At 41.4% G+C, this 12,439-nt stretch overlaps 1 protein-coding gene across 1 annotated transcript in view; it reads left to right on the top strand.

The window, feature by feature from the left end:
• DZIP1L (DAZ interacting zinc finger protein 1 like) overlaps positions 1-12,439 on the top strand; it is a 49,050-nt gene that overhangs the window by 33,627 nt on the left and 2,984 nt on the right. Inside the window, exon 14 of the mRNA XM_016186304.2 lies at positions 11,846-11,985. Within this exon, the coding sequence (XP_016041790.1) occupies positions 11,846-11,985 (140 nt within the window). The remainder of the gene's footprint in view (positions 1-11,845; positions 11,986-12,439) is intronic.

Genomic DNA, 12,439 nt, shown 5'->3' with positions numbered 1-12,439 from the left:
GTTCTTCATATTACATATTAAAATGAAACTATACAGTAGTTGTCTTTCAGAGAAATGCAAGTTATTTGGTAACAGATATAAAGTATAGCAACAAGAGTACTTAGACATAAACACTAAATTAAAAAATTCAGCATATTAGATATAAGAAGTATGAGAAAAACCAGAAAGTTGTAAGAAACATTAAAGAGTATTAGGGAGAATCTGACATCATTTAGCTTGACAGAGAGGACTGTATGCATGTAAATCTGTTATAAATAGAAGTATCATACATATAATTTATATATAAGTACATTATATATAAACACATCTAAGAAAGTTTTTCTCAAACTGTTCTTGTCTCACCATTCCTTGCTTGAACTTCTATCCATTTCTCCCTCCTCTTTTATATTTTAAAGTTGTCTCATCTTTTTTTTTTCTTTTCTTTTGAGAAGGTAGAACATTTGGCTTCTGTAAATGCTTCTTTGCTGGACATGGGCGTTGGCAGATAGATCCATACTCCCAACCTGTTTCTGTCTTTCCCTAGTGGGGTAGAGCTCTGGGAAGGTGAGGTTCTAGGATACATTAGTGAGATTGTCTGTCCAGGGAAGTCAGGATGGTGTCATGGTAGCATCTGCAACTTGGTAGCTAAAAAGTGGTAATATGTAAAGCAGGACAAACTGTTTAATAACCAGGAACCTAAATGTAAGAATAGAGCAGATGGAACTAAGGGTCTTTGTATGGGAAGAAGCTAGGAAGTCTATCTGAGGTATATTTGAAGGGGCCCATTACTTTAGTAGTTTTTGCCTGAGCCTGATAGCTAACATTCAGGTGGACTGAAAATATTGTCTGGGGAGATGGTGTCAGAATTGAGAATAGGATTAGAGAGCTGGATCAAGGCAGAGAGTAGCTTTCAAATATGAGGAAAGTATACAAATACTATTAACTGTAAATCCCACTGATCAGACGTAGGGCCCATGTCTATTCATATTTAGCACAGGAGCCTGTGTAACCTCTCCATCCCTGTCAGTGTGAGCTAGCAGTCCATGTTCACAGCTGGGAACATTCTAGGCTGCACTCGTTTCAGGACTAGTCTTTCTTGAATGGCAGAGTATGTTGACTCAGCCTCCTTTCAGAGAATGGGGCATGCCCTGTCATTGCTGTTCTATGTTATAGCTTATGTTTCTGTGTATCACTCTGTCGAGAGTTAAATGTTCCTTGTTTCTATCTGTGTGGCACTCCTTTTAGTAACTCTTGCAATGTCTGGTAATGGCAGGTTTTCTTTAGTTTTTGTGTGTACAGTATTGTTTTGATTGCTCCTTCATACTTGGATGATAGTATTGTTTTTTAAACCCTTGAATATACTACTCCAATCTCTCCTAGCCTCCATGGTTCCTGTAAAAAAATCTAATGCAAATATGACAATGCTGCCTTTATAAGTCACTTTCTACCTTTCCCTGGAAGCTTGTAAAATTCTTCCTTTGTCCTTGACTTTTGATAGTTTCATAATGATGTATATTAGTGTAGGTATATTTGGGTTTAGGAGTTTGAGAGCTCTGTTTTCTGGATATTTAAATCTTTACTATACTCCAGATTTGGGAAATTTCTATTATTTTTTTAAATATGGTTTCTGTTCCCTTCCTTCTCTCCTCTCCTGAGACCCCTATAATTCTGATATTTGTTTTTCTGATGAAATCTTCAAATCTTGGTTAGTTGCTGTTAGCGAGCATAAATCAAACCACCAACCACTGCAAGGAAGCAAAGATGTTTATTGACGAATTGCAATCCGGGCCGAGATGGTGACTGCTGTTAGTCTACCAAGCTCGACCCCGAACAGGGCTCAAACCATACAATTTATAGGAATTCAGACTACATTCAGGTAGGGGGAACACATCACCTTATCAACCTACATCCAATAACAGGCTATAGCAAACACAAGATCCAATCATTTCAAACTTAGCAAAAGCATGATCCATTCAAAGCAAAGCGTGGGCTAGTTTCAAATATAGTAAGATCACACAACCAATAGAATTCATCCAGGCAGGGTCGCCACATCCTCCCGCCATCGGCTATGACCACCCATCCGGTAGACAGCACACCACAAAGTCTGTGCAAAGGTCCTGATAAAGCTTGTCCCCAGGCAGGGTCCTTCGAACAATGGGTGGCCTTCACTGATTAGGTCCTGTTTATTCAAGGGGGAAGGGGCAAGGAATTTTCCACCTCATACTACAAGCAACTCATACTAAAAGCACTTAACAAACAACTGCATAAAAAGGGAATTTCAAGGCTACTGCCTTTTACAGTTGCTTCACTTTCCTAAATCATTTTTCTTCTTCTACTTTGAAGTCAAGAATTGTGGCGAGTTTGCTTTCTATTTCTGGTGATGTTCTTTCTTCTACATGTATGAATCTGCTACCTTGACTTGCTGTCTGAGATTAGAGTACAAAGTGTTTTTCATCCCCTGTAACTCTGTTGTCAAGTTTTCCCTTTTCCTATCAAATGAATCTTTAAAGTCACAGATTCCTTTCTTAATCCATTTCCCCATATATTAAATTGAGAGCTGTTTATTTCTTCAAGTTTTATTTCAGAGTCTTATTTGTTGTTTCCCTATTTATGATTACATTACTTTCAAAAGCTTTCCTCACTCCTGTAACTATTGTATCAGTTAGTATTTGGATGTTGCCTTCATTTTTATGTGCTTCTATTTTGGGCGGACTTTTATCTGGACTATTGTCCAGGTTCACTTCTCCAGTGTGTCTTCTTAGTTTAACCATTGTATTTGGTGTGATATGAGACCCCAATCTCAATAATTTTCTCTTTCTTTCTTTCTTTCTTTCTTTCTTTCTTTCTTTCTTTCTTCCTTCCTTCCTTCCTTCCTTCCTTCCTTCCTTCCTTCCTTCCTTCCTTTCTTTCTTTCTTTCTTTCTTTCTTTCTTTCTTTCTTTCCTGCCTTCCTTCCAGGGTTATTGCTGGGGTTCAGTACCAGCATTATGAATCCACGGCTGCTGGAGGCTGTTTTTCCCATTTTTTGTTGCCCTTATTGTGGTTGTTATTTTTACTGTTGTTATAGCTGTTGTTATTGTTGGATAGGACCGAGAGAAATTGAGATAAGAGAGGGAGAGTAATATAGACACCTGCAGACCTGCTTTACCACCTGTGAAGTGATCCACCCTGCAGGTGGGGGGCTGGGGGCTCGAACCCGTATCCTTAAGCTGGTCCTTGCTTTTTGTGCCATGTTCGCTTAACCTGCTGAGCTACCACCTAGTAATTTTCAGTTCACTAATCTCACTTGCCTGGATTGACTTGTGTCTAAGTAAGGTAATAAGAGTTGACAATTTTGGAAATTAACAGTTTTTTTAAAATTATAAGTAGATTATTTATACTAATCACTCACTTATATCAGGCTCAACCTGACGCTGTTGACTGGCTACGGAAGAAGGGGAAGAAGGGCAAACGCTGGAAGAAGAACTCACTTGTGACCAAGAGATAAAACAGGGTGGGGGGTAGATAGCACAGTGGTTATGCAAAGTGACTCCTATGCCTTGAGGGCCAAAATCCTGGGACTAATCTTGGGTCTCACCTCCAGCTGGAGCTAAGTCAAATTGTGCTCTGTGGCCCTCTTTTTGAATATATCCTGATTTCTGAGGGAATTATTCACCAATTTTCCTAATTTATCAAGAGAATGATGTGAAAAGGCTCCTAGTAAATAGCCACACCTCCTCACCACCGGGAGTGTAGATTTTCTCCTGAGTCACCTGGCCAGTTCTCTGCCCCCACCTCCCATGTCAGTGCAGGGTTTTCTTGCTGCTGTTTCCACCCCTGAGGGGCAATAGCAGTGGAGACACACAGTTGTAACTTGGCAAGGTTTAAGTTCTTCAGCAGTCTTTGTTGAAAAACTCAGACTGGAGGTAGTGTTTCAACTAGCAGACTGTCAAACTGGTACCAGCTGCTCCTGAGTATGTAGGGACTTTAAGCCACAAGTGTTTGCACTCACCTGTGCCTTGGTGGGTTCCTGGAGTGATCCTAGTCTTGTTGCATTCTCACATGATCCTCTTTGTTCTATTTCTTCAAATTCCCTGAGAATGCATTCCCTCAACTCGTTCCCTGGCAGCTCTCCTGGATTTATATCATTCGGTTTCTGTGCTTCCTCTTGTTTCAGCAGAGCCAGTGTTTTCTTAGTATTATCCATCTGTTTTGGCTTCTGTTGTTGCCCACAGGTGGTGCTGGATTCTGCTTTGTATAGTGAGTTGCAGAAGGAGGGAAGGAGCTTTGAACTGATATAGTCTCTTGGTGCTTGATGTCCCTTAAACAGAGACCTAGCCTGGGGGCAGGGTGGAGATCCCAGACCTCTTTCTCTTCCCAGACTGATTTCTGAAAGTAGGAACTCTGCTGTGAGGTCAAAGTCACTCTTCCTGCCTGCAGGGCAGTCTGACCTTGATCACAAGGATTTCTATGGCAGCTGGGACACCTTAGAGCTTGACAATCTTCCCTGATGTCACAAGGGCACTATGTTTTGTTCTCAGATCCCTCTGAGCAATTCCCTGGAGATTGCCTGGAGTCGGTGGCTTCTACAGCTCTAAAACACAATCCACAGCTTTACTTTAAGTCATAGGGGCCCTTTAAATCTGCCACATAGATTTGAAGCTGTTGCAAATATTTGAAGCTGCTGGCAGTGTTGCCTTGTTTCTGCTTGAGTCCTTCTCTCCCTCTCTTCCTGCTTCTGTTCATGTGCAGTCACCAACCTTTAGACAGTGATGTTCCTTTCTTTACCAGAAATCCTAGCTAGTCTCTGATGAAATTTGTTATTTTGTTATTTGTATATTTGTCTTAAGTGGGAGAGCCTACTGCCTACTTTCTTTTTTTTTAATATCCAAAAATATTTATTATTAGAGTATTAAAAAACCCAGTAACCCCTATATAGCTTCTTAGAGGTCAGAAAATATTTAGAAATAGGGAACTTAAAATTTAAACCATCACATGTATTCATACACAACACAGAAGAAAATTTTAATCAAATTATTTTTTGTGAAAGTAATCTTTATATATACATATATATTTATTTCCTTTTTGTTGCCCTTGTTTTTATTGTTATTGTAGTTATTATTGTTGTTGTTATTTGATGTCATTGTTGTTGGATAGGACAGAGAGAAATGGAAAGAGGGAGGGGAAGACAGAGAGGGGGAGAGAAAGAGAGACACCTGTAGACCTGCTTCACTGCCTGTGAATCGACTCCTCTGCAGGTGGGCAGCCGGGGCCTCTAACTGGGATCCTTATGCTGGTCCTTGTGCTTTGAGTCACGTGCATTTAGCCCACTGTGCTACCTCCTGAATCCTGAAAGTAATCTTTTTTATGTCATGAGAAATAGGAGATAAAAGCGTATGATGACTGCTTATTTTATAGTAGCCCAGTACATAATATTGTGAGGTTACTCTAACTTCATCTTAATTCAAGGTCTTTTCCTGCAAGTACTGGAATTGTTCTGTCAACAACATTAAGTGAACATAAATTAATACAAATGAACACTGAATACATATTTTTAAATTCAAGAGCTGACATCTGATGTGATGATATCTTAGGAAGCTTTTCCATAAACAAGGGAAGATACAAACAAATCCTGTCTACTTCAGACATTTCATGTGAGAATTTGTAATATTGAGGTGACTATTTAAATTTATTATTTTATAATTTTTTACATTAATTACTTATTTTTATTAAAGAGTTAATGTTGATTTACAATTTTGTAAGTTAATAGGGGTATAATTCCACATTGTTCCCACCACACGAGTTCTGTGTCTTCATTCCCTCTAATGGAAACTGCAGTGTTTCTCCCAAGGTCACAGATGGTGGGTTGACAATTATTCTTTTTAATTTTATTTACTTACTGTTGTATAGAGGCAGAGAGAAATTGAGACGGGAGGGGGAGATAGAGAAGGAGACACCTATAGTATTTTTAAAAGTGACTAGGTTGTCATAGCCCTGCCCTGGAAGTTGAAGTCAAGATATTTCCACTGACACAGGTTCGGCTAATGCTAAAGGCACAGGCTTCCTCTTAGGTCTGAACTGGTATCTGAGAACATGTGTGTGTGTGTGTGTGGGGGGGGGGGGGGTCTCTCCAGCACCCCAGTCCAGATCCTGACGACATTTGTGTGCAGGCAGGATCAGCAGTGAGGACCTTGTGTTGAAGCAGGTACCTGTAGGACTCCCCAGGCTGGCTGTCCACAGGCCCACTGGCAGTAATGTCGTTTTGCTATTGTTTCGAGAGTTCAAGTCCATATCTCCACCCAAAATAGACCAGCACATCTCACCACCCTCAAAATGCACCTCCTTCTACCTGGAAGTCTTGGACACCTGCTCCCTATGAGCCTTTCCCTCCTCCCTGTCAGTAACTTCAGATTTGGCACCTGGATTAAGCTGATGTTTATGTTTTACCCTCACTTCTTTTACATCTGTTTTCAACTTAAAAAAAAAATTAGGGTGGGGGTAGGTAACATAATGGTTATGCAAAGAGACTCTCATGCTTGAGACTCCGAAGTCCCAGATTCAATCCCCCACACCACAATAAGCCAGAGCTGTGCAGTGCTCTGGTATTTGCCTCTGTGTCTTTCTCTCTCTGCATCTCTCTCAAAAATAAAGTAAATAAAATACAAAAAAAAATTAAAATTAAAGAAAGAAGCCCTTAATATTTTTACTGTTTTATTCTCTTTTTCTTATATCTGATTGTGAGAAATTGAAATGGGGGGTAGTAGAGAGGGAAAAAGAGAGACCTGCTCTACCAGTTCTGAAGCTTGCTCCCAGCTGGTGGAACTGGGGACTTGAACCTGCATCCTTGTGTACATGCAATCCATCGTTTGCCACTGCCTAGCCCCTCAACTTTTAAATTTTGCTGGGCTGCCATTGGTGGACGAAGCTGTATGTTTTAGTGACACAATGCTTCTCCCTGATATGTTATTCCCACACACCCAGAAAAGTACCAGTAACCTGCACCAAAGCCTAATGGATCCTTCTACCCTCCAAGCCCCCTCCTGCTCCCTATCTAGTGCCCTCAGTTCTGCAGTCAGAGACTAAGGCATCATTCCTATTTGACTCTGTTCCTTTGCTTTGCTTTTTTTTTTTTTTTTTTGTCTTCCCATATATAAGTGAGGCCGAGGCCACCTGCTATTGTTCCTTCTCTTCTTGAGAATTTCACTGGGCAGAGCCCCCTCTAGTTTCATCCAGGCTGCTGCAAAGGTCAAGCACTCACCTTTTTCATAGCCAAGAAGTATTCCATTATGTAGGCATGCCACAACTTCCTAATCCATCCTCTGTCTTTTCTTGGCTTCTAAGGTTGATGCCATACCTTGGCTTTTATAAAAAGTTCTGTAATGAACAGAAGCAGGCTTACATCTTTTGGATAAATGCTTATTGTTCTTTAGATAGAGACCTAGAAGTGGAATTTCTGGAGAATATGGCAGTATTTTCAAGGTTCAGAGAAACCTTTATATGTTTACACAGGGATTAAGCCGTCTATATTTCCATCAACAGTTTGCAATGGTTCTTATTTCCTCTAAATCCTTACCAGCAGTTATTTTCCAACTCCACGATCAGTCTATTAAGGAGATGCTGAATCCCAAGCACATTTTTTAGGAGAATAGAAAAAATGCTACAAATGTTTATCTGGAACCAGAAAAGACCTAGAATTTCCAAAACAATCTTGAGAAAAAAGAACAGAACTGGAGGCATCACACTCCCAGATCTCAAACTGTATTATAGGGCCATTGTCATCAAAACTGCTTGGTACTGGAACATGAATAGACACACTGATCAATGGAATAGAATTGAGAGCCCAGAAATGAGGCCCCACACCTATGGACATCTAATCTTTGACAAAGGGGCCCAGACTATTACATGGGGAAAGCAGAGTCTCTTCAACAAATGGTGTTGAAAACAATAGGTTGAAACATGCAGAAGAATGAAACTGAATCACTGTATTTCACCGAATACAAAAGTAAATTCCAAGTGGATCAAGGACTTGGATGTTAGACCAGAAACTATCAGATACTTAGAGGAAAATATTAGCAGAACTTTTTTCCGCATAAATTTTAAAGACATTTTCAATGAAACGAATCTAATTACAAGGAAGACTAAGGCAAGTATAAACCTATGGGACTACATCAAATTAAAAAGCTTCTTCACAGCAAAAGAAACCACTACCCAAATCAAGAGACCCCTCACAGAATGGGAGAAGATCTTTACATGCCATACATCAGATAAGAGTTTAATAACCAACATATATAAAGAGCTTACCAGACTCAACAACAAGACAACAAATAACCCCATCCAAAAATGGGGGGAGGACTTGGACAGAATATTCACCACAGAAGAGATCCAAAAGGCCGAGAAACACATGAAAAAATGCTCCAAGTCTCTGATTGTCAGAGAAATGCAAATCAAGACAACAATGAGATATCACTTCACTCCTGTGAGAATGTCATACATCAGAAAAGGTAACAGCAGTAAATGCTGGAGAGGGTGTGGGGTCAAAGGAACCCTCCTACACTGCCGGTGGGAATGTCAATTGGTCCAACCTCTGTGGAGAACAGTCTGGAGAACTCTCAGAAGGCTAGAAATGGACCTACCCTATGACCCTGCAATTCCCCTCCTGGGGATATATCCTAAGGAACCCAACACATCGATCCAAAAAGATCTGTGTGCACATATGTTCTTGGCAGCACAGTTTGTAATAGCCAAAACCTGGAAGCAACCCAGGTGTCCAACAACAGATGAGTGGCTGAGCAAGTTGTGGTATATATACACAATGGAATACTACTCAGCTGTAAAAAATGGTGACTTCACCGTTTTCAGCCGATCTTGGATGGATCCTGAAAAAATCATGTTGAATGAAATAAGCCAGAAACAGAAGGATGAATATGGGATGATCTCACTCTCAGGCCAAAGTTGAAAAACAAGACCAGAAAAGAAAACACAAGTAGAACCTGAAATGGAATTGGCATATTGCACCCAAGTAAAAGACTCTGGGGTGGGTGGGTGGGGAGAATACAGGTCCATGAAGGATGATAAATGGCATAGTGGGGGTTGTATTGTTAAATGGGAAACTGGGGAATGTTATGCATGTACAAACTATTGTATTTACTGTTGAATATAAAACATTAATTCCCCAATAAAGAAATAAATTTTTTTTAAAAAAAAGGAGATGCTGATTTATAGGATTGTTGTCCTTACAAGGATACTTTTCCACCTTTCACCAAGATAAGTGGCAGCAAATTTTACCCTCAACCAAACTACCATCTTTCTCCACCACAGGGACACAGGCCCCACATCCTCTCAGTGCTCCCTCCTCCTACGAAAACCACTTTCTTTTTATTTCTTTATTGAGGGATTAATGATTTATAGTTAACAATAAAGTACAGTAGTTTGTACATGTGTAACATTTCTCAGTTTTCCACATAACAATACACCCCCTACTAAGTCCTCTTCTGCCACCATGTTCCAGGAACTGAACCCTCCCCCTCACCCCAGAGTCTTTTACTTTGGTGCAGTACAATTCCAGTCCAAGTTCTGCTTAGTGTTTTTCCTTCTGATCTTGTTTTTCAGCTTCTATCTGTGAGTGAGATCATTCCACAATCATTCTTCTGGATGGAAAACCACTTATTGTTTCAGTCTTATTTCTGTTTCCCTTGCCATTAGAGTTAAGTTACACTGGGGAATCCTTGGTGCTTCAATGTTCTTTATGATTTCAAGGCTATTCTGCTTGGAGTTAACAGTTGTGCCTGTTGAGAGAGTGATCCAGTTTCATTCTTTTGTGTGTAGCTACAGACATTTCTTCACATCATGTATTGAAATTTATTAGCTCTATTCTATGTTCGTCGCCCCCTTTTCATAAATTATCTGACTATATACATGAGGATGTGTTTCAGAGCCTTTCTGCTATTCCGCTGATGTGTGTCTACTCTTACATCCTTATTTAGTTTCTTAAGTCTGACATCGGAGTGAGATAACCTGGCATCTACCTTTTTATTTCCCTTAGTGTGGTCCCCTTTTAGTTCCACCCATGTTGTCAAGAAGGCAAGATCTCATCTTCTTGAATATCAGATGACCTCATTCAGATGTGGGACCTGAGAAACAAATCAAGAGGTGGTGCAGGCTGCACCTTAATGGAGTGTGGTCTTTGCAGCAGATCTGAGCAATCGGGTTGAGGGAGGCAAACTGGGACTTGGGACCAGTGCTCTGTGGTAGAGGACAGTGGTGGTGGGATGAGCCCGAGGTCTGGTGACACCCATATTGGGCAGATATGGAACTGTACCTCTGTGACTGCACCCATGTAAATCAACACTTCCTCATTGCCTACATAGAAACTACCTTCTTATCTAGTCCTCTGTCATTGAACTCCGGGGTTGTTTCCAAATCTCAGTTATTGTAAAGAACACTCAGTGAACATAGTTATTTACACACACACACACACACACACACACACGCACGCACGCACGCACGCACACACACACACACACACACACACACCTTTGCCACCAGGGTTTGGGTTATTGCTCTGTCTCACTGCCTGCATGACTCCACTATTTCTAAGGGTCATTTTTTGGTAGAAGTGAGAGACAGAGACTGTCCCTGAACATATTCCTTTTTATATTTGTGTAAATTTCTATGACAGTTGACCAAGGCAGACATTCTTGTATCATATAATAAATCTAATTTTCATTCCCTGAGAAGTCTCTGTAGAAATTTAACCATTTTACTTTGCCAATGACCGTGTAGATGGGTCCCTTTTTCTCTGGTCCTGGCCAGAATTTGTCATATCTGCTTTTTTTTTGTTCCTTTTTTTCTTTTTTTAAAGCAGAGCTTAGCTCTGACTTATGGTGGCACCAGGGATTGAACCTATGACCTTCGAGCCTCAGGCATCAATATTTTTTGCATAACCACAATACTGTCTCCCTGCCCTTTCTGATATGTGCCATTCTGAAAGTATGAGGTGGTATCTCAGTATTCAGTGAATAATTCTTTTTAAAATTAAATTAAAAATTAAAAAAGTCTCTGTTTGTCATATATTATAGATAGTTTCACAGGGGACAGAGAGTGAGTGAGAGACAGTGGAAGAGAGAGAGGAAATGAGGAGGAGAAGAAGAAGAGGAAGCAGAAGAAGAAGGAGAAGGAAAAGGAGAAGGATGGGAGATGAAAGCCAGGCTAGGCCAGGTCAAGCCAGAGCACCACTCTGGCTCAAATAGCACTGATCCTTAAGCTTACAAAACCAGTGTTCTACCAACTGAGCCCTATATCTGGCCTTAGAATATTTCCTGAATACTTCAAGGAGCCAGACATCTGCTCACGCCCTTTTACATCTAGAACCAAAGCCCATGCTTAGCTCCTGGCTTCCCGGTCAATCCTGAGGTCTGCATGTGGCCATTCCCGATGTCCACCTTGGGTTCCCATGTCCCCAGGAGCCTGTGATGACGTGTCATCATTGACCCCTTTCTGCGTAAGTTCACTGCCTGGCTGCCTGGCCACAGGATCCTGTGCTCATGTCTGTTCTGTTGTTTCCATGTTCTTAGTAGAAACCCTGAGGGAAGATATGTTTGTCTCTTCATCTTGCAGTTCACTATAGAGCTTTCTCTCAAGGGAAGCGTTGGGGGGAAAGGCTCTACTTGCAGTCTGTGACCCAGCCATGCTGTTCCTCTCCTGCCCTACAGTTAAATTTTCAGGGGGTCAACATCTCCTTTCACAGACCCTGTTGTCAGGACCCCTCTGTTTCTCCTTGCTCTTCCTCTTTGCCCTTCGGCTGCTCAGGACCCTTGTTCACACCCCACAGGGTGACACAGCCATTCTCCAGGCTGTTGTCACTAACACAGCTTCTGTTTGCCCTCCAGGAACACGGCTTCACTCAGTGCCCCCACACCATGACAAAGATGTGAGCTTCCCAGTGGCAAAGCCAGACGGTCACCCTATCTTTGTGAAGCCCAAGTCTCTAAAGCCACCGAGGGCAGCTACACTGAGAAAGTTTGCTCAGGTAGGTGTGGGAGACAGGGAGGGTGTCATGCTTCCTCAGGTGTCAAGGGTCTGAGTTGTGCACAATATCCAAGGAGCATCAGTGCCATAGGGAACACTGCAGGAGACCTCGCCATTTCCACTGTTGTTCAGGTCTCAGTACTTTCTCAGATCTCAGTACTGTCTCTCAGGTTTCTTTCTCAGGTCCTGGTACTTTCTCTCTCAGGTCTCAGTACTGTTTCTCAGGTTTCCCTCTCAGATCTCAGTGCTGTCTCTCAGGCTTCTTTCTCAGGTCTTGGTACTTTCTCTCTCAGCTCTCAGTACTGTCTCTCAGGTTTCTTTCTCAGGTCTTGGTACTTTCTCTCTCAGGTCTCAGTACTGTTTCTCAGGTTTCCCTCTCAGATCTCAGTGCTGTCTCTCAGGCTTCTTTCTCAGGTCTCAGTACTATCTCTCAGGTTTCATCTGCTCTCTGGATG

Source organism: Erinaceus europaeus, chromosome 1, assembly GCF_950295315.1.
Source record: "Erinaceus europaeus chromosome 1, mEriEur2.1, whole genome shotgun sequence".
NCBI lineage: Eukaryota > Metazoa > Chordata > Mammalia > Eulipotyphla > Erinaceidae > Erinaceus > Erinaceus europaeus.
This window is presented reverse-complemented; position numbering and strand designations above follow the sequence as displayed.